At 36.5% G+C, this 20968-nt stretch overlaps 1 protein-coding gene across 1 annotated transcript in view; it reads right to left on the reverse strand.

The window, feature by feature from the left end:
• Positions 1-20968, reverse strand: part of LOC121029631 (protein eyes shut homolog) — a 790730-nt gene that overhangs the window by 234629 nt on the left and 535133 nt on the right. Inside the window, exon 11 of the mRNA XM_040473865.1 lies at positions 7414-7522. Coding sequence (XP_040329799.1) covers positions 7414-7522 — 109 coding nt within the window. The remainder of the gene's footprint in view (positions 1-7413; positions 7523-20968) is intronic.

The raw sequence follows: 20968 nt of genomic DNA on the forward strand, positions 1-20968 counted from the left end.
AGCTTCTGCACAGCAAAGGAAACAACCAACAAAACTAAAAGGCAACCAACGGAATGGGAAAAGATATTTGCAAATGACCTATCGGACAAAGGGCTAGTATCCAAAATCTATAAAGAGCTCACCAAACTCCACACCCGAAAAGCAAATAACCCAGTGAAGAAACGGGCAGAAAACATGAATAGACACTTCTCTAAAGAAGACATCCGGATGGCCAACAGGCACATGAAAAGATGTTCAGCGTCGCTCCTTATCAGGGAAATACAAATCAAAACCACACTCAGATATCACCTCACGCCAGTCAGAGTGGCCAAAATGAACAAATCAGGAGACTATAGATGCTGGAGAGGATGTGGAGAAACGGGAACCCTCTTGCACTGTTGGTGGGAATGCAAATTGGTGCAGCCGCTCTGGAAAGCAGTGTGGAGGTTCCTCAGAAAATTAAAAATAGACCTACCCTATGACCCAGCAATAGCACTGCTAGGAATTTATCCAAGGGACACAGGAGTACTGATGCATAGGGGCACTTGTACCCCAATGTTCATAGCAGCACTCTCAACAATAGCCAAATTATGGAAAGAGCCTAAATGTCCATCAACTGATGAATGGATAAAGAAATTGTGGTTTATATACACTATGGAATACTACGTGGCAATGAGAAAAAATGAAATATGGCCTTTTGTAGCAACGTGGATGGAACTGGAGAGTGTGATGCTAAGTGAAATAAGCCATACAGAGAAAGACAGATACCATATGGTTTCACTCTTATGTGGATCCTGAGAAACTTAACAGGAACCCATGGGGGAGGGGAAGGAAAAAAAAAAAAAAGAGGTTAGAGTGGGAGAGAGCCAAAGCATAAGAGACTGTTGAGAACTGAGAGCAAACTGAGGGTTGATGGGGTGTGGGAGGGAGGAGAGGGTGGGTGATGGGTATTGAGGAGGGCACCTTTTGGGATGAGCACTGGGTGTTGTATGGAAACCAAGTTGACAATAAATTTCATATATAAATAAATAAATAAAAAAAATAATAAATAAATAAATAAATAAATAAATAAATAAACATTAAAAAAAAAAAAAAAGAAGAGATCTAACTCACTCTCTCTCTCTCTCCTCCCCATAATAATCTATGACCATACAGTCTCTTCTATATTAATTTTAATCCCTTTGGGGTAGGGCCTCTAACATGGTCATTTTGGGATTCCTTCAGAGTGCATAACAGTGTCTTATAAATAGGAGGTTTACTATAGGTTTTTACAAATGACCCGATTTATGACACTCAATCCTGGTTTGTGTGTGTGTGTGTGTGTGTGTGTGTGTGTGTGTGTGTGTGTGTGTTTGTTTTACAGTTTCCTGTTTAATTTCTAGGCATCTTCTTCTACTTTATGCTGCCTTATAACCTTGCTGTTTCACTAGATTCAGTCTCCAGGAGGTCCTCACTCGATACCACTGAAGAAGGAATATTAATATCACTTTAATTCTAATATAGCTTTCAATATTTAATATATATAGCATAGAGTGTCCAATAGTGCTTATATGGAAATTATTCAATTTCTTATGAGATTAGTGTCAAATAGCTTACAAAAAGAGTTTTTTTTAAATTTGATAAATAGCAATGAAATCCTCATTAGTTCTTTACTTTCCAGTTAAATCTTTGATTCTTAAGGCTTTCCAGGCTAGAGAATGTTCTCAAAATAGTATCTTCTCCCTTTGTCAAAGAAAAAACCAAACTTCAGTGAAGCAATCAATGAACTGAGTTGCTACCCTGTGAGCACAGTGATATAGGGAAGTAGAGATACAAAAAAGAAAAGGATATGGATTATTTTTGTCTAAATGGAAATTTAATGTAATCTTGGGAATGAAATCATAAATAAATGAAATATTTAGAAAATATAGTATACAGATCAGCAATATGGCAAAATAAAAAGCTCCAGCTACTCCTTCTTTAGGGAGACACTAATTCAACAACAATACACAGACCAAAGCCTTTTGTGAGAAATGAGTAGACTGAGTTAAGAAGCAGTTGTACCCCAGGTGAGTATGAAACCAGCTGTTATTGAGGATGACAGGAAAATCTGTGGCACTCACTGGCCAAAGCTCTTCCCCAGACTCAGTGAGGTATATCTAGAAGAAAACTTCCAGCTCCTAGTTTCTCTCTGGGGAAGGAAATAGAAGAATGAAACATATATACTATGTGCAGACTTTTCAGGGACTGACCAAGGGACTAGTTTCCATTTTGTCTGAATCTATGTGCTGACAGGAAAGTGTGCCAAGTGTGGCACTACTGAGACCAAACGCAAAGGTTGGAATAACGTGAATTCACTCACTGTAGATGTCCCCTGCAGCTCAGTGGGAAGGGTAGGCAAAACCCCCCTAACTCCTGACTTCTCCCTAGCAGTGGCAAGAGTTGAAGTGTGCACCCAAAATAATGTCTTTTCAGGGGGCTGAGTGAAGAATGAGTTTGTCTCCCCAGTCTTGATGGGACCTGGCCATCACTGAAAACAAAAGACGGCTGGATGCTGTGTTGCTGCTCCAGAGGACCACTGATGCAGTAGACTGAGGCTGATATAATTTGGTGATCTCTTATAGGGGCCAGAGCAGAAGGGCAGGGTAAAGAAGAGTGGAGCATGTTTCTAACATTATGGCTTTTCTATGGGTTTCTTGAGTGACTGGTTTCTATTTTGCCTGACTTGGAAGTTCTGCATGACCCATGTACTCTAGAAACTCTGGGGCTGCTGAGAACAAAAGAGAAGTGGGTGGCTTGTGGTAGGTAGCTCCAGAGAACCTGTAGTACTGCAGACACCAGAGGCAGCAAAACACTATGAGTACCTGGAAAAGGAAACTGGCAAATTGCTATAATAGAGAATTTACACACACAAGTCCAGAGAAGATACATGCACAGGTTTGAGAGGTTCCCAGACTCTCAGGCTGATTGGTGAAGATCTTTTCCTATACAGAGCCAATCCATAAAGACTGGGAGAGATGTCTGTTTTTTCTATAGTGTAGATCTCATCACGAATTCTACAATGTAAAGGAAGAAATGGGGGAAAAAAAATCAAAGGAACAAAAGAGGTCTCCAGCAACCAGCCCTAAAGAAATGGAAGTACGTGAGAAAGAATGAAAGTCACAGTCATGAAGATGCTCAATGAGCTCAGGAAAATGAAGCATAAAGAAAATGAGAACATCAACAAAGAGAAAATATAGTAAAGAATCAAGCAGAAATTTTGGAGCTGAAAATACAAAACTAAATTGAAAACTTTATTAGAGGGGTTTCATCAAAAGACTTGATCAAGCAGAAGGAAAGAATCAGCAAACTCAAACTCAAACCTCAAAGATAGGTTTCTTTGAAATTATTCAGTTAGAGGAGCAAAAGGAAAAAAAAAGATTGAAGAAGAGTGAGGAAAGCCTAAGGGTCGTATAAGATGCTATCAAATAGAGCAATATGTGCGTTATGGGAGTCTCACAAGGAGAAGAAAGAGAGGGGCAGAATACTTAATTGAAGATATAATGACTGTTAATAAACATGAGAATTTTAACTTTACTTATTCAAACATTTTCCTACTTGATTCTTTTAGTTGGAATGAAGACAAAAATTTATAGCTGAATTAAAAAAAATAAAAGATATTGAAAATTTCCCAAATCTGGGGTAAAAAATGGACATCTAGATTTAAGAAGCCCAGAAACTACCACAAGAAAGAACTCAAAGAAGTCTACACCAAGACACATAATCAAATTGTCAAAAGTCAAAGACAGAGAATTCTGAAAGGAGGAAAAAAAAAGTGACTTGTCACATAAAAGGAAGGCTCATAGGACTATCAATGGATTTCTTACCAGAAACATTCAAGGCCAGAGGGAGTGGGATGATATACACAAAGTGCTCAACTCCCTCCCCCCACCCCAAACTGCCAAATAAGAACACTATATCTGGCAAAACTGTCCTTTAAAAATGAAGCAGAGGGGCACCTGGATGGCTCATTCAGTTGAGTGTCCAGCTCTTGATTTCAGCTCAGGCCATGATCCCACGGTTGTGGAATCAAGCCCCATATCTGGCTCCATGATGAGCATGGAGCCTGCTTGAGATCCTCTCTCTCTCTCTCTCTCTCTCTCTCTCTCTCTCTCTGCCTTTCTGCCCCTCTCCCCTGATCATGTGCTCTCTCTCTAAAATAACATTAAAAAACAATGAAAACAAACCAAATAAACAAAAGCCGAGGAAGCTTATCAATACTAGATCTACCTTACAAGAAATGCTAAAGGGAGTCCTTCAAATTGAAATGAAAAGGCACTAAACAGCAACATGAAAGCATATGAAAATATAAAGCTTTTTGGGAATGGTGTATATATAGATTAGAGCTCGAAGATCAAGCAACTGAAGTTAAGATGCTATTAGCTTAAAATACATTATTATAGTTGTAAGATGTTGTATGTAAGCCCTATGATAACCACAAAGAAACTATACATATAAGATACAAAAAAGAAAATGAGAAAGGCATCAAAGTATGGTTCATACACACACACACACACACACACACACACACACACACACACACATACAAAAATCAATGAAACACAAAGGAAGAGAGCAAGAGAGAAAACCAGGGACAAAAGAGTTATAAGACAAAATAATTAATGGAAATAGCAATTTATTACTTATCAATAATTACTTTAAATGTAAATGCAAACCCTCAATCAAAAAACATAAAGTGACCGGGTGGATAAAAAAAGATTAAAAAAAAAACCAATATCTGACATATTCTGTCTATAATAGACTCACTTTTGATTTAAGGACACATATAGGCTGAAAGTGAAAGAAAGGAAAGAGATATTCCATGCAAATGGTAACCAAAAAAGAAAAGGAATGCCTATAGGTTTTCAGACAAAATAGACAAGTCAACTTGTCACAAGAGACAAAGAATGATAATTATATAATGATTATCTGGGTCAACTGACCAGGAAGATATAACAATTATAAATGTGTATGCATTCAACATCAGAACGCTCAAATATATGAAACAAACATTGACAAAACCAGAGAGAGAAATAGCAGCTCAATGATAGTATGAGATTTTAATATCCCTTTTTCAATAATGGCTAGAACATCCAGAGAGAAGATAACAAGGAAACAGAGGACTTGAACAACACTGTAGAACAAATGATTTCCTGGATATAGCACCAAAATCACAAGCAACAAAAGCAACAAAAGACAAGGGGGACTATGTCAAATGAAAAAGCTTCTTCACTGCAGAGGAAACAATCAATGAAATGAAAAGGAAATCTATAGAATGAGAGAAAGAATTTGCAAACCACATAGCTGATATGGGGTTAGTATTAAAAAAAAAATAAGAAACTCCTATGCCTCCAAAGCGAAAACAAATAGGGTGGTTAAAAAACTGACACGAGACTTGAATAGACATTTCTCCAAAGACATATAAATAACCAAAAGATATGTAATAAAGATGTTTAACATCACTACTCATCAGGGAAATGCAAATCAAAATCATAATTAAAAACCATCTCACATTTGTTAGGGTAGTCATAAAAAAACAGAATATAGCAAGTGTTGAAAAAGATGTGAAGAAACTGGAACCTTCGTGCACTGTGGGTGGGAATGTAAAATTGTGCACTTGCTATATACAACAGTATGAAGGTTCCTCAAAAAATTAAAAATGGAAGTATCATATGATCCAGCAATTCCACTGATGAGTATTTATTGAAAAGATAGGGTGCTTGGGTGGCTCAGTTGGTTAACTGGCTGACTTCGGTTCAGGTCATGATCTCATGGTTTGTGAGTTTGAGCCCTGCATTGGGCTCTGTGCTGACAGCTTGGAGCCTGGAGCCTGCTTCGGATTCTGTGTCTCCCTCTCTTTCTGCCCCTCCCCTGCTCGTGCTCTCTCTCTCTCTGTCTCTCTCTCAGAAATAAATAAAAACATTAAAAAAATAATGTAATGTAATGTAATGTAAAATGTAATGATCCAACAATCCTGTACACTAGTCAGAGCTCATCATGAAAAGTGTACTCTTAATCCCCTTTATCTGTTTCATCCATTCACTCACCTGCCTCCCCTCCTGGCAACCTCTAGGTTGTTCTTTGTATTCAAGAGTCTGTGTTTATTTTTGTTTGTTTGTCTCTTTTTTTCTTCAAAACAAAAGCCAATTTTATTCTTACCATCATAATCCACTAGACAGTGTTGAATCTGTTGCAGCAGGAAATTAAGTGTATTATAAAAGGAACAACAACAACAACAAAGCGTGGGAATCAGAAAATCTGGGATCAAGTCTCTTTCCTTATCACTATGAAATTTTGGACATCTGATACTCAGTTTTATAAGATACTATCTTGTAAAAGAGATAATAATTCTTACTTTGGAGAGTTCTTGTGAAGATCCAATGAGATAAAATATATAGCCATAATTTGAAAAATGTAATGTGCTCATGCAAATGTAGCTATTCTTATGTGCTTCTTTAAGATGCTTGTATATGCTCAATATGGGAAAAAAAATCTACGTAGAAAAAAATAGAAATAAAATGAAATTTCCAATTCATTAGGGCCCTCCACACTGCCAGCTTTAAAGTGCACTAAAATTAGCACTTTGGAGCTCTAACTATACAGATTAACTCTCCATGATGATCAAATGAACCAGGAATTCTTTATCTTAAATGTATTTCTATAAAGTCATACTAAGAAGCATGTAACCAACCACATCATTAAAATTAAAAGAATTCAGCAAATTGCCTGGTCTCTGGAAGGACAACCATCTATCCTCTCTTCTCTAAATTTTGCTTCATTCAATGTTTCTAAGAAAAATTCTCTGAGAAGGGACTTTTTAACAGCACAGTACAAGCACTACCATAGCCTATAAAATGCGTTTTTAATTACTGTTTTGTATCTTGCTAATCTTTTTTTTTTAATGTTTTTATTTATTTTTGAGACAGAGAGAGACAGAGCATGAGCAGGGGAGGGGCAGAGAGAGAGAGGGGGACACAGAATCTGAAGCAGACTCCAGGCTCTGAGCTGTCAGCATAGAGCTGGATGCGGGGCTCGAACTCACAGTGAGATCATGACCTGAGCTGAAGTTGGACGCTTAACCGACTGAGCCACCCAGGTGCCCCGCATCTTGCTAATCTTTACCCATTCCTGTGCTGTGTTTTTCATCAAGCATAACATATTATATGCAAAGTGTGAGACGAAGATCAATTTCTTGTTAAATTTAATAAAACTTTTATAGCGACAGGCAGTATTAAATATATTTAATTGTACCTAAAGTATCAGGGATGACTATTCTGGTGTTTTGTTGAGAGCTTTTACAAGGAATATGTTCAATAAAGAAATATGATGTGTATTTATTAACTTAAAAATAAATAGTTATTTGAAATATTGAGGGCACACTTAGTAATGTCTGGAGCTGGATATTTGCATAACTACCTGAGACACATGGGATATCTCTGTGTCTTTCTTCAGTATTGGAGGTTTTCCATCTGCAGTCACTTCAATCATACACACACTCTGAGAGCTGCCCACAGGGATTGTGTAGCTAGAAACAAAACAGAAGAGGCCATTATTGCATGTATTACTGGCAAGAACAGGGTACCTTCACACATGGATGGTAAGTACTTCTTCAATGAGAGAGGTACTTTCTGGATCATAATAATCCTGAAATATGGCCTCAACCAAGTGTGAACATTTTAGGATAGATGAAAGATATATTTCTTTTCTTACGCTGAAATTTTATTTTCCTTCTCTTTCTATCTCTAAATCAGGACTTGAAATGCTTTCAGAAAGTTAAACCCCCACAAAACCAAAAGAGCTTTCTGTATAAGTAGCTAATAATAAATTTTAAGTGCTAACAGTGGTGGACATATGGTCTCACTCATGTAGGAGACTGTTGGACAAGTAACAGCAATGTTAAATGATGCAAACCTGCCTAGGTAGAAATTTCCCCTCCCTGGCCTCCAGGGGAAATAGAAATGGAATAAGAAATGAAAGGCTGCATACCCTTGAGCAGTGAGATTACAATGTGATATAGTTATCGGAACTCAGAAAGCATGCTGCTAATGTACTGGCATGGTACTGTGTCTCAGAGATAAAGAAAAGTATAAGGTTAAGGGAATTTGTAGAATGAATAGCAGAAATGACCAATACACAATTGAAAATTTATCACAGTTTATAAAGTGATACAATCAGATAAAAAGGTACACATACTAAAGTACTTGGCAAAAAATTAAATAGAATTTTAAAAGACAATTTAAATGATAGTACCCTGTCACTTGCCACATGTAATAATAGTAACTTGTCTTTTTAAGTCTATTCCATAGAGAAATCAGAAATTCATTTACTAATATTAACAGTGGCTATTTCTGCATACTGAAAGTATGATCTTAATGCTCACTTTTGCTTTTTTGTATTTTCTAAATTTTAGACAATGAACACACCTAATTTTTACTTTTAATTTTGACCCACTGCCCCAGTTTGCACATGACTAAGACATTTTCCAGGATGCAGGATTTCTCAGTGCTAAAACAAGGTAAGTGCCTCGTACATCAGGATCAGTTGGTAATTCCACTTTTAAAAGAAAAAGTCAGTTTTATTAAAAATCATTAGTTAAAACACTTATCAATATTTTTCTTAAAATCAATTTTGGGGTCTAAGTTGAATAGAAAAAGCAAACCAGAACTTCCTTCCCCCACCCGCCCCCCACCCTCACCACCTTGCTCCAGAAAGGGATAGTGGTCATGCTGGTTTTCTCTTCCCCTTTACCTAGAAATACAAATCTGATATGGCCCTTTTAATACATTATCACACTACTTTTTGGGCCCCTGCTCCAGTTTACCAAGGATACTTCTAATTCTGCTCAGATCACTGTTGAAGATGTTTAAATTCCACAAAAAACCTCTAGAGTGTCGCATTTGTGTGAATTGTAAATTGTGGTGATATATGAAGCACATTTGTCATTATAGTTGAAATGGGAAGGTAGACCTGTACAGATGCTTTATTCTGGAAATGCAGGAAATAGTTCTCAGGGAATGCACATGTCCTTATTAAGACATAGTAAGATCTGGGGCGCCTGGGTGGCTCAGTCGGTTAAGCGGCCGACTTCAGCTCAGGTCACGATCTCGCAGTCCGTGGGTTCGAGCCCCGCGTGGGGCTCTGGGCTGATGTCTCAGAGCCTGGAGCCTGCTTCCGATTCTGTGTCTCCCTCTCTCTCTGCCCCTCCCCGTTCATGCTCTGTCTCTCTCTGTCTCAAAAATAAATAAAACGTTAAAAAAAAAAGACATAGTAAGATCTCGTTTTGTTTCATTCAGAGCTTGTTAAAATCTAACCATTAACTTCAGTGCTATAGAAGGAAGCTACTCTACCCTATTTACTTTCTGTTACCTCCTTCTTTTCTTCCCCTGGCCCTTCCACTAAATGGTTGATTCTATTGTCTGCTTGGTTTATGTACCATTTTGGAAATTGATGCTCTAATTTCACCAGAGATTTTTCTACATGTATATTCTTCTCATGTTCATTTTTATAATATCTCATTTTTGCTTACAGACCAAACTGTATGATAGGCAATGAAAAAATGCTCTATAAACAAATTTAGACATTATGCCACATAAATCATTTGAGGCATACATATCCCATATGCCTCTCAAGTATTGCTGAGGCCAGCCAAGTCTAATGATTTAAAGACTTAAGGATCATATTTTGAGATAATCCATTGACTAGCTGAGTGATCCTAGGCAAACCACTTAACCTTTCTTCCCTAAAGTGTGATTATCCACAGAAGGGAGATAATCATTCTTGGTTCATAAATGGTTAGTGAGAATCACATTATTTAATGTACATAAATCATTCAGTGCTAATATTAAAATACAAAGTTAAAGCAATTATTTGCTGACTAGACAGGGATCTCTAAAGAGATTTTTATGAAAATAAATTACACAGTCAAGATGAAGTGTTCATCTACCTCTACTAATATTACCTATAATGGGATTCAAAATCAAATACTCAGGTTGCATTACCTTGAAAACTAAAATTTGATGAAAGAAACATTTTTTCCAGTGTCTGTAACACTCTTGTTCTTTGTATTTACAGTTTTTAATAGGCTAAATAATTTGGCAGAAAATTCTGATTTGGCAAGATAATTTATTTTTAAATTTTTAGAAGAGCATGCTCAAAGTGGAAGTTCAGGGTATCCAAAACCAAGGGAAGGGTTGTACAAATGTAAACAATGGAGAGTGGATTGTTCAATCAAGTACTTTTATATAATTGAATGCTATGCAGCTCTTAAACAGGAGTTAGAATATTAACTAATGGCATAGAAAAATATTTGTATAGAATAGAAGAAGGATAGACAATTTGAGTGATATACCATTTTTATAAAAAAATATGCATAGAGATAATACTTGATCTACTCTCGCTAATATTAACAGTGGCTATCTGTGCATGCTGAGAATGAAGATGATTTTTAATTGGTCTCTTTTGCTTATTTGTATTTTCCATATTTTGGACATGGAACATACAATAATTTTAAATTTCACCTCTTAAAAGAAAAATTGTTTTATAAAAAAAATTCAGTTTTTATTTATATAAAAACAAAAATAATTTATTGATATTTTTGTTTTCCTAGATTTCATGCTTTCTCTCTAGGTAAACTATCTTCATGTTAGGTATGTTAACTCTTGAACAACACAGGGGCTAGGGGTGACCACCCCTGCCCTGCATACTTGAAAATACACATACAACTTTTAAAAGTTAGCCGATAGCCTTCTGTTGACCACAAGTCTGACCAATAACCAACATGAACAGCCAATTAACATGTTTTATATGTTATATATGTTATATACTGTATTCTTACACTAAACTAAGCTAGAGAAAAGAAAATGTTATCAAGAAAATCATAAGGAAGAGGAAATAGCATTTATAGTACTGTACTGTATTTATAAAAAAAAATATCTGCATATAAGTGGACCCACACAGTTGAGACCCATGTTGTTCAAGGGTCGACTGTATTGCTTTCTGACAGCCTCTGAAATCTCTTCTTCTAGAATTTATGTTAGACACTTTTCAGAAGACAATTAAACTGTTCTCTAAATTTCTTAATCTTGCTTTCACATCTTTAAAATACTTTCTTAATTTCTCTGTCCTGTATTCTTCCTAGGCACCAATTTTTTCTGCAGCAGTCTCTAGGAACTATTTATTCTATTGACAGAATTTTAATAAATTTTAAATTTTAATGAATATTTTATTCCCCAGGATTTTGAATCTTTTGCATCATTTTTGTATAATTTATGCCTGATTTTCCTTTATAGATTCTCCTTTAAGACGAGTTATTCTTTCACTAATGTTTTCTAGCATCCCAGAAATATTTACTTAAAAGTTTTTGTCAGATTTTTCCATAAAAATGATTTTATATAGAGTGATTCATGTTCCACTTGTTGATTTCCTTTGCTCCTTTCTCAGTGTTGCCATGTGTTCTGATACTGTGCTGTGCAGCCTCATTTTTAGTTTCTTTTTTTTTTTTCTCTTTCCCCTCACTTCCATTTTCCTTGTTGTGCTCATCATTAGGCAACCCATGTCTGCTTGACTAATGAGAACCCTACCTGATCTTCAGAGCATCTAAACCTGAATCTTGGATAATGTATATTTGGCAGTTCTGTTCTATGGTGATATTGAAGGTATTCTTTGGTCCATTCAGAGCTAAAAAGATTGCTTGGTACAGTTCTGCTCATGATGCTTTGGTTGTCTCTGTTCTTTGTAGACTGGCAGTTTGCTAAAAGACAGAATCCCAGAGGACAGTCTCTCTTTTTCTCTGTGGGTAGATAGGTAGATAAATGATAGAGATATCACATGTATACTTGAATGACTAGTTTAAATTCCCTTATAGTTGCTGAGCATCCCTGTTTTTAGACCTAGATCTTTGCAGGCCTGCAGTCTTAGCTCTTGATGCTTTGCAGTTTTGTCGGTTTCTTGTCTGGGAAGATGTCTATCTTGTTTTTGAATTCGCTTTTGTATTTTCAGTTGTGTATTTTAAAATTTTCTATATTGTTGCTATGTGTTTGACACTAAGGAGGAACGTCAAAGTGTGATGTTACACTCATCTTGACCAGAAGTCTCACTTTTTTTTTTTACAATAAGAAAAAACAACAATAAAGATAAAATTGAGTTATAACTTTTTTTAATGCTTATTTATTGATTATGAGAGAGAGGGAGGGAGAGCATGCACATGTGGGGATAGAGAGAGTAACAGACTCTCAAGCAGACTCTGCAATGTCACTGTAGAGCCGAATGCAGGGCTCAATCTCATGAACTGAACCATATGATCATGACCTGAGCTGAAATCAAGAGCCAGATGCTTAACCAACTGAGCCACCCAGGTGCCCTGAGTCCTAACTTTTGAAGGGCCATGTAAATAGAAAGTTATCTTTAATCTGGAGGGGTGGAATGAAGGGAAATTAAGCACACTGGAGGTGCCTTTATAATTTTGCAGGCTTTTAAATTTGGAAAGAATAATTTCTTTGGCTTTTTCCATCTCGGGTTTTGTGTGTGTGTGTGTGTGTGTGTGTGTGTGTGTGTGCGCTTTCACATTTCAATGCATCTGTCTCATGTTTTTCTTCAGTGGCAGATTTCAAAAGCACATAAGTAAAGTGGTTTGTCTTTCTTCCAGAGAGAAATAGGAAGTATGGATTTCTTTCTTCTCTAAGGTACTTATGTTTGATTTGTCAAATCTTGGAGTTATATGAGTCACTGGCATTATACCATAATGAAATTAAATGCTTTAAAAGGCCAATGTAGTGCTATGCCGAAGGCTCACAAAACATAGCTCATGCATAATTGTAGTAGCTATAGAATTTTAAGCCATGATATAAAAGTAACATAACTGAACAGCACCAACTGTGTCTAGGGAATATTGCAAAGTTGATGGCAATACTGAATTCTTCCACAGGTGCAAAATATGTTCTTTTCTCTTATCACTCACTAGGTTTGGTTATTATACAGCAATGATTCTAGCTTGTCTATTTTATTTATTATTATTTTTTTAAATGTTTATTTATTTTTTGAGAGAGACAGAGACAGAATGTGAGTGGGTTAGGGGCAGTGAGAGGGACACAGAAGCAGAAGCAGGTCCAGGCTCTGAGCTGTCAGCACAGAGCCCAACGCAGGGCTCAAACTCACAAGCTGTGAGATCATAACCTGAGCCAAAGTAGGACGCTCAACCGACTGAGCCACCCAGGCTCCCCTAGCTTGTCTATTTTAAATTTTGGACATGAATTAACTTTGCTGGGTTTATTTCTTTATTTATCTAAATTAGACTTTAAAAATGAATGTAAAAACAAGTTCTCTATATAGATAACCTTTAATATAGATAGCAGTTAAGTGAATCTCCAAGATAGTAACTATTATGACCAAAAATAACCAGCCTTAATGTTTACCACATGTTAAGTATTACTCTGAAATGAATAGATAACATTCACATTAAGCTCCAGCTTGGAACTTCCATTAAAAGAATCTTTCTGGCTAGATTTAGGACTGGGAGAGATTAACCTCAATGTTAGCTGCTATGATCTCCACATTCGGCTCAAAGTTGCACTGGAGTTGTGAGAGTTAGCTCTGCATATGAATAGCTGAGATGGGAGACTCAGATCGGCAGATGGCAGTAAAGGTACATGGCAGAGATGGAGGCACTGAAAGGCATCTGCTCCCCACAGATAGGATCTAATTGACAGTGTGATTGTTTTAGGTCCCTGTTTGCAACAGGAAAACAGGGGGAAATATATTTAAAAGATTATACATCAGGCAGTATGGATGAAACTGTCCAGAGACATACAGTTTTCCTTACCGGTCATGTATCTAATGTGACTGTCATGGCTGTGTGGGCAAATTTAAGAAGATGCTGTTTACGACCACGAAGGTTTCATACAGCCCAATCAACACAGCCATACTGTTTGAGGTTGTTAATGTGACTCAGCACAATCTATATGTTAAATGAATGTAAAAAAAAGATCAGACACAAAAATCACTGTTAGGCCCTTTGCCAAATAAAAGCAATGTAAACACACCAAAGGCACCTTGAAGCATGCCTTTTTATTTAGAGCACCAAAGAGCTGGCCAGGATGGCCACACAGTTTGTACAAGGAATGCTGCCTGACCTCTGTCTGATAGGTGATTGTTACAAGGACTTCCTGCCTTTAGATGATTGTCGTGAGATGGTCATTGGCTTTAGGTTATTTTATTTAGCCTTTTCTCTGACTGACAGCCCAAATATCCTGAATAATAAATTACTGAGAAAATCGAGCCATTATCCTGTGAAGCGCTGATACTAAAGAAAGAATCTGCAATGATTCGTGAAGACTGCTGGAGCAGGAACTTCATTTACACCCTTGATTAGCCAGAGCAGTCGTCAAGGGAACAACCAACCAGCTGTCATGAGATATCACAGATATTCCAAAAACTGTGATTTTACTTCTGACTACACTATCCAATTCATGTGCACTGGGATCTACAGCATATACAGACCAGAGATTTCATGGTCTCCCGGTAGCACCTATAAAAGTATAGACGGCCAGAATACCCTTGTTTTCTTTGCCCAGTAAAAACATTCACATAATGACTATTACAATTACACAAATTGAAATTTGTATTCAGAAATACAGTGTTTCTTGACCTGACATCTGGCTTTAATCTATCTGAATATCATGGTAAGAAGCTTCAATGGTGTGCTGGAGAAGGCTAGTGACTGACTCAGGAGAGCTGGTTTTGTGCATTCTTTCTCAATTCACACATCTGTGAATTCATGTTGGTAATTTGAAATTGACCATGGTGGGAGTATTTATGCCTGGCAAATTGGCAAAGCTACAAAACATTCAACCCTTTATCCTCCCCTTTTTCCTCTAAGATCTTGAATCCATGGAGATTCTTGAATATTTCCTAGTAGGATTTAAGTATTCACTTAGAACAAGGCCATTAAGTTGCAAAGCTTAGCTTCATTGTTGGCATTTAATTTGGAACTTCAATAGGAAATCTGTTTTATTCATACTCTGTTCATAGCTCTAGGTTGGATCAGTTTACTCTGCTGATAAATGGGGGTTTTAAGAATATTACCCCTAAAACCTACACATACACAGTTTATAAATGCCAATTAGTACTTAGTTTTACCCTTCAAGTCTAATACTTGTTGCTCAATTCATTTGTTTTTAGCAATCTTGGGGTATATTTGTATCCAGTCCACTAAGTAAACAGTCAAAACTCAGGAGCTCAAAATACTCATTTCTGATCCTTTCCTCTTCAACCCCTAAACTCTCATATACACATATTTTGAGCTACTAAAGTTTCCCAAGTTGAAATAGCATGTGAAAAAAATCAATTTAATAATAGATTATTTCACCCAATTTGAACAAAAAGCCATTCTGATGATATGGGTATGTAGAGAGATTCACTTCCGTTAGCTTAGGAGTGAAACCAAAGACCAGTTTCCCTTAGGAAAAAACCATGTGCGTCCCTGTCATTTTTTAGAAGTATTACAGTGAGTGATGGCTGATTCTTACAAAATTGCCTTACCTAAATAATAAACGTGCGGTTTACCTGTCTTCTAAATACTGGGTTTTGCATGATTAGTATTATTTGTAGCATATGATTGATTTTCCTGCCTGTGTATTTTGAGATTTATTTTAAAAAATAATATTTCGATGCTAAAATATTTATACTGTACCATATTTAATCCAATTTATTAATCTAGATTTTATTAAAAATATGAAGAGAGAGATTAATAGAGATGCAAAGGATTTAAATTTCACAAGCACTCTCGAAGCCAAACTTGTAAATATTCTGATCACTCTAAATGTAAAAAGGCTGTAGTGTGATCCAGCGAGCCATGCCTCAGGATCAATACGTCTTTGGTTTCATATTTCTTTGTCAGCTGGCACACCATCTAAGTGTCCCTTGTCTCAGCTTATTCAATTTTCTCTGGGAAAGTCCATCTATTTCTCATTCTTATATAAAACTTTTTCTTTAGGGTTTCTAAGGTTTTAATGCATGCCACTTCCCCCCCAATTGTCCTTCCTATACACCTTTGCCAAACGTGGCTTCCCCATCTTTGAAACTTCTGATATGGAGAGAAGAAAAGTAAAGTTCTTACCCCAAGCAAACTTTCAATTTGGAGATAGCCAGACAAGTAAAATTTTAGAAATTCAATCAATATAAAAATAGATGCAATCAATGAATATATGTAATCTAGGCTTAATGCTTGAAGAAGCATTACTAGCCCCTCCTTAATTTAGGGTCTATTTCTTATTAAAGCTCCCATGAAAGCACTCTGAATTTAAAAACTGAGAAAAATGTAATTAAATAAATGATTAGGATGATGAAAAAATGATTAGGATGATTAGGATGATGTCATCCTTAGAGACAACATACTTCTGGAGTTGTTTATGATAAGAAAAACAATTACATTAACCTTTTAGAAGTTTTCCAGAAGATGACAAATGAAATAGACCAAGTAGACCAAAATCCATGTCATGTCATGTGCAAAGTAAAATTGCTGACAGAGATGGTTTCAAAATTTTATATTACTTGATACAAATAGAAAACTCAATTACTGTGAGGCCTATAAGCCCACAATGATGAAGAAATTTAATAAGCTCTAAATACATAATCTCAGTTAATTTTATTTATGTAATCTTGATCCAAATGATTTAAGGGAGTTACCTTTAAACTCTAATACTTCATTTTATCTTAAAACATGTACATTTGTTCAGGGGCGCCTGGGTGGTTTAGTCATTAAGTGTCTGACTTCGGCTTAGGTCATGATCTGACCTGAAGTTCCTTCTCAATTCCACATCCCATGAGTTCGTGGGTTCTAGCCCCATATCAGGCTCTGTGCTGACAGCTCAGAGCCTGGAGCCTGCTTTGGATTCTGTGTCTCCCTGTCTCTCTGCCCCTCCTTGGCTGCACTCTGTCTTCTCTCTCTCTCAAAATAAATAAACATTAAAAAAAATTAAAAACCCATGTACATTTGTTCATACTAAAATTTGTTCGTTATAGGACTGAGTCTACACTAGTTTTTCATATGAGGGAAAATAGTAGGAAATAGAAGAAAAAGGGAAAATCTGTATAGGGAAATAAAGCATAAAATAAATTAGTGTTCAGGAAAATTATCTTCTACAACTTAAAATCGATCTATTCATTCAAAAAACAAATGAATCCCTATTATGTAAGAAACTAGTAGGTGGTGGGGAGGTGGAGGTAGATAAAGCAGTTGTTTTCTGAAGGTCTTCATAGAGGGTAGACAGGAAAGACACTACCATTCTTTGAGAGGTCAATTTTCACCAAAACCAGAGGAATCAGGGCCGGCACACCAGTATTGGCAGTGTAGGTTAGTGTTAATGAGAGCTGACAGATTTGTGCTTCGTCTTCAAGTCTCACTCAAACTCAGTGAGCAAGTGATGCTGGGAAGATTTTACTCAGAGATACAAACTGGGAGCTTGTAATTGCCAGGCTCATGAGGCAAAAATGAAAATAGGGAGTTCAAAGAGTGCCTATCTTTACTGATTATAGAAAACAAACAAAAAGGAGAATATTTTTTTCCTCATCTTTAGCTTTTTATGCTCTTCCTTAAAGAGCCCCAGTCCAGTATCTCATGCTTTCATGCTGCTCTGTCTTATCTTCTATCTATTGTAAGCAATGCTTGACCAATGAGAGGACACACTGGAATACATCATTTGAAAGTGACAGAGATACCTTCATTGGGTATACATTGTTATTATAGCAATGGCCTCTTATAATGGGATAGTTTGCTTTATTTAATAAACATTTGTATATCATTTATTATGAACCAAGCATTTTATTTTCCTCAAGTATTTTACCTTTAAATTCTTTTTTAAAAAGTAAGCTCTATGCCCAATGTGGGGCTTGAACTCACCATCCCCAGATTAAGAGTCCCATACTGTAGTGACTCAGCCAGCCAGGTGCCCCTCCCCAAGGACTTTAAAATATTCAACATCATCCTCCCCACGAATTAAGCAGAAACATGTTGTTTTTTTCTCCATATAAAGATCAGGAAGTTGAGTACCTGAGGGGCTAACTATCTGCGGTCCCCAAGTACCTAACTGACATAGCTGGGTTTTGATGTGAAGATGGAAGCAGAGATTGAAGTGAATTCCAGAAACACCAAAATGCTGCCAATGACTCAAGGATAGAAGAGGTGAGGAACAAATCTTCCCTCAAGCCTCCGAAGGCAGGGTGGTTTTACTGACACCGTGACTTCATAGTTCTGGACTCCAGAACTATGAGAAAGTAAATTTCTATTGTTTTAAGCCATCAATTTTATGGCAATTAGGTTACAGCAGCCACAATAAGCAAATACAGAGCAGAAGTTTTTCTTTTTTTAATGAAACAATGTTAAAAATTAGAGGCAAGGATTAGAATATTAGCAGTGTTCAATAATTAAAATGGAATTCAGACATAAATGAGATTAGAATGTGTATATATTGAATTATAAGTGGACACCTTATTAAGGTATACAGATAATCTAAAAGATTTGGGTTTAACAAATATCTCAGTTGTGGAGTGGTTATGAAAAAGATCAGAAAGCAACAGTGTATCTCTTTTTTAACATTTTCACAGTGTAGTTAAATTTGACAGGAAACACTGATGTAATAAACACAAATCTATTACAGATACCTAAATCTAGTACCTGCATTTATTGCAATTCAAATAGAGTAATAAAAACATTCTAACAGACCTCTTTAAAGTGCAAAGGGGACTGTGCTCACTAATTCACTAAACACTAAGGGTGAACAGTCATAGTAGTAACTGGAAAAGAAATGGCAAAAATATATTCAGCAATTTACAGTCCTTTACTATTTGATACTTCGAAATCTAAAACACATTTCCCTTTGGTTTGTTTTTAATTACCTTTAGGGGGTGGGATTATATTTGCTATCTATAGTAAAAGGAAATGTTTATATTCAAAGCTTTTTATCAACTGCAGATGTTCTGTTGACAACCAATGTAGCAAACATTTCCACAGTGGTTTACTTTAACCTTTAACCAACTGAGAATCTAGTGTCTTAATCTTGGGGAGAAAAATACAAATTTTGAAATCATAAGTTCTTTAGGCCAAAGAAAGTTCTCAGTGGTGGTGCTGTAGATGGGTGGGGAAAGCTCGTCCTTCTATTCAAAGACTTTCCAGGGAATCAAAGTTTTATGTCACCACAGAAGCAATTCTATATTACATTGTGAATTGTAAAGGGGAGAACAAAGAAGTATCCACAAATGAGGAAACTTACCAACCTTATTAAAGAATCTTTGAATATTTTCTCTACTCAAAAGCATTTTCTGAATTGAGAAGGGGTTCTCATTTTGCTAATAACTCAGCCAGAGCCTAGAATTTCCTGAAGGGATAGTTTTCAAAGAAAAAAAAGCACTAGATGTAATAGGAATATTAAAATACACACATGATTGTTTCATTCATGTTATATAAGTATAGGGTTGTAAGGATCAAGCTACTTTCCTTTCTAGTACTTAGAAAAGAAAAAATGATCCTCCTCCCCTTTTCTCTTTATGGTTTTTTTGTAGAGCATCATAATACAACACAGTTCCATGCACTTTTTACCAGCAGAATAAAATAATCGGACAAGCTTTATAAAGAAGAATTTCTCACATTAACAGTTATATACCTATAAATGCAAACTGGAACAGGGTCAACTGTACTCAGAACCCAGGAGTCTTAGTGGTAGGAAAGACTTGAGATGCATAGTCCATTCTCCTACTTAAAGGAAGACACTTTGTAAAGGCTTCGTAAAGGATGAATTTCAACCTGTTTGAATATTCAAATGAAAGAAGGCTCATTATGTCACGAAGCCATTTCTTCATTGTTTAACAGTTTTGCCACTGTTTGTATAAAAGCCATTCTGTGTGTGTGTGTGTGTGTGTGTGTGTGTGTGTGTGTGAGTGAGACCCCGTGATGTGTGTGCGTTAGGTACCCTTTATTGAAGATTTTCTTAAACCAGATACTGGGTTCAACACCATACATGGATTATATCAAGGCAGTGTTTCTCAATCTGGGTTTCCTTTTTGCCCCATTTACCTCCAGGGAACATTTGGCAATGTCTGGAGAAATCTTTGTCGCAACAGCAAGAGGAGGATGCCACTGACATTTAGTAGGAAGAGGTCACCAATGCTGCTAAACATCTTATAATGCACAGGGCAGCCCCTAACAACAAAGCATATATATCCCTAAATTATCAACAATGTTCATCTTGCGAAACTGATTTGAAGTAAAAGCAGAATGAATGTTCACTAGCTAAATAAATGGTAGGTCTTGTTATAAAAACGAGGGGCAAAGGAACATGTTTTTTTCCCCCTGTAATACAGCACTATTTTCTACAATGAAGGATTATAAAAAGATTATTTTAGAGTTTTTTTTAGATGCTTATTTATATTTGAGAGAGAGGGAGAGAGACTGTGTAGGGGAGAGATGGAGACAATCTGAAGCGGGCTCCAGGCTTTGAGCTGTCTGTAAGCACAGAGCTTGATGCTGGGCTGAAACTCATGAACCTCATGAGCTGTGAGATCTCGACCTGAGCCAAAGTTGGCCGCTTAACCAACTGAGCCACCAACGCGCCCCTAAAAATATTACTTTAAAACATTTTGTTATTTTCATGCAACATATTCACATGACTCAAGATTCAAAAGGTATGCAAAGATATGTATATAGTCTAAAATCTTTCTCCTACCCCACACCTGGACTACCCAAGTCCTGTCCATCGAGGAACCAGTGTTACCAATTTCTTGTTTATTTATCCAGAAGTCCTCTATGCATCGGTAAATGCACACATACACAGACACATGTGGACACAAATACTATATACATTCTTCCCATGTTGTTTTATTATTTAATCCATTTTAGAGATTATGTTCTAGCATGACACAAAGAGTTTCCATGTTTCTTTTTAAGGTGGTAGAGTATTTCATTGTATGGATTTCACTGTACTTT

The sequence above is a fragment of the Herpailurus yagouaroundi genome, unplaced genomic scaffold (genome assembly GCF_014898765.1).
Source record: "Herpailurus yagouaroundi ecotype Mexico unplaced genomic scaffold, PumYag 139, whole genome shotgun sequence".
NCBI classification, from domain to species: domain Eukaryota; kingdom Metazoa; phylum Chordata; class Mammalia; order Carnivora; family Felidae; genus Herpailurus; species Herpailurus yagouaroundi.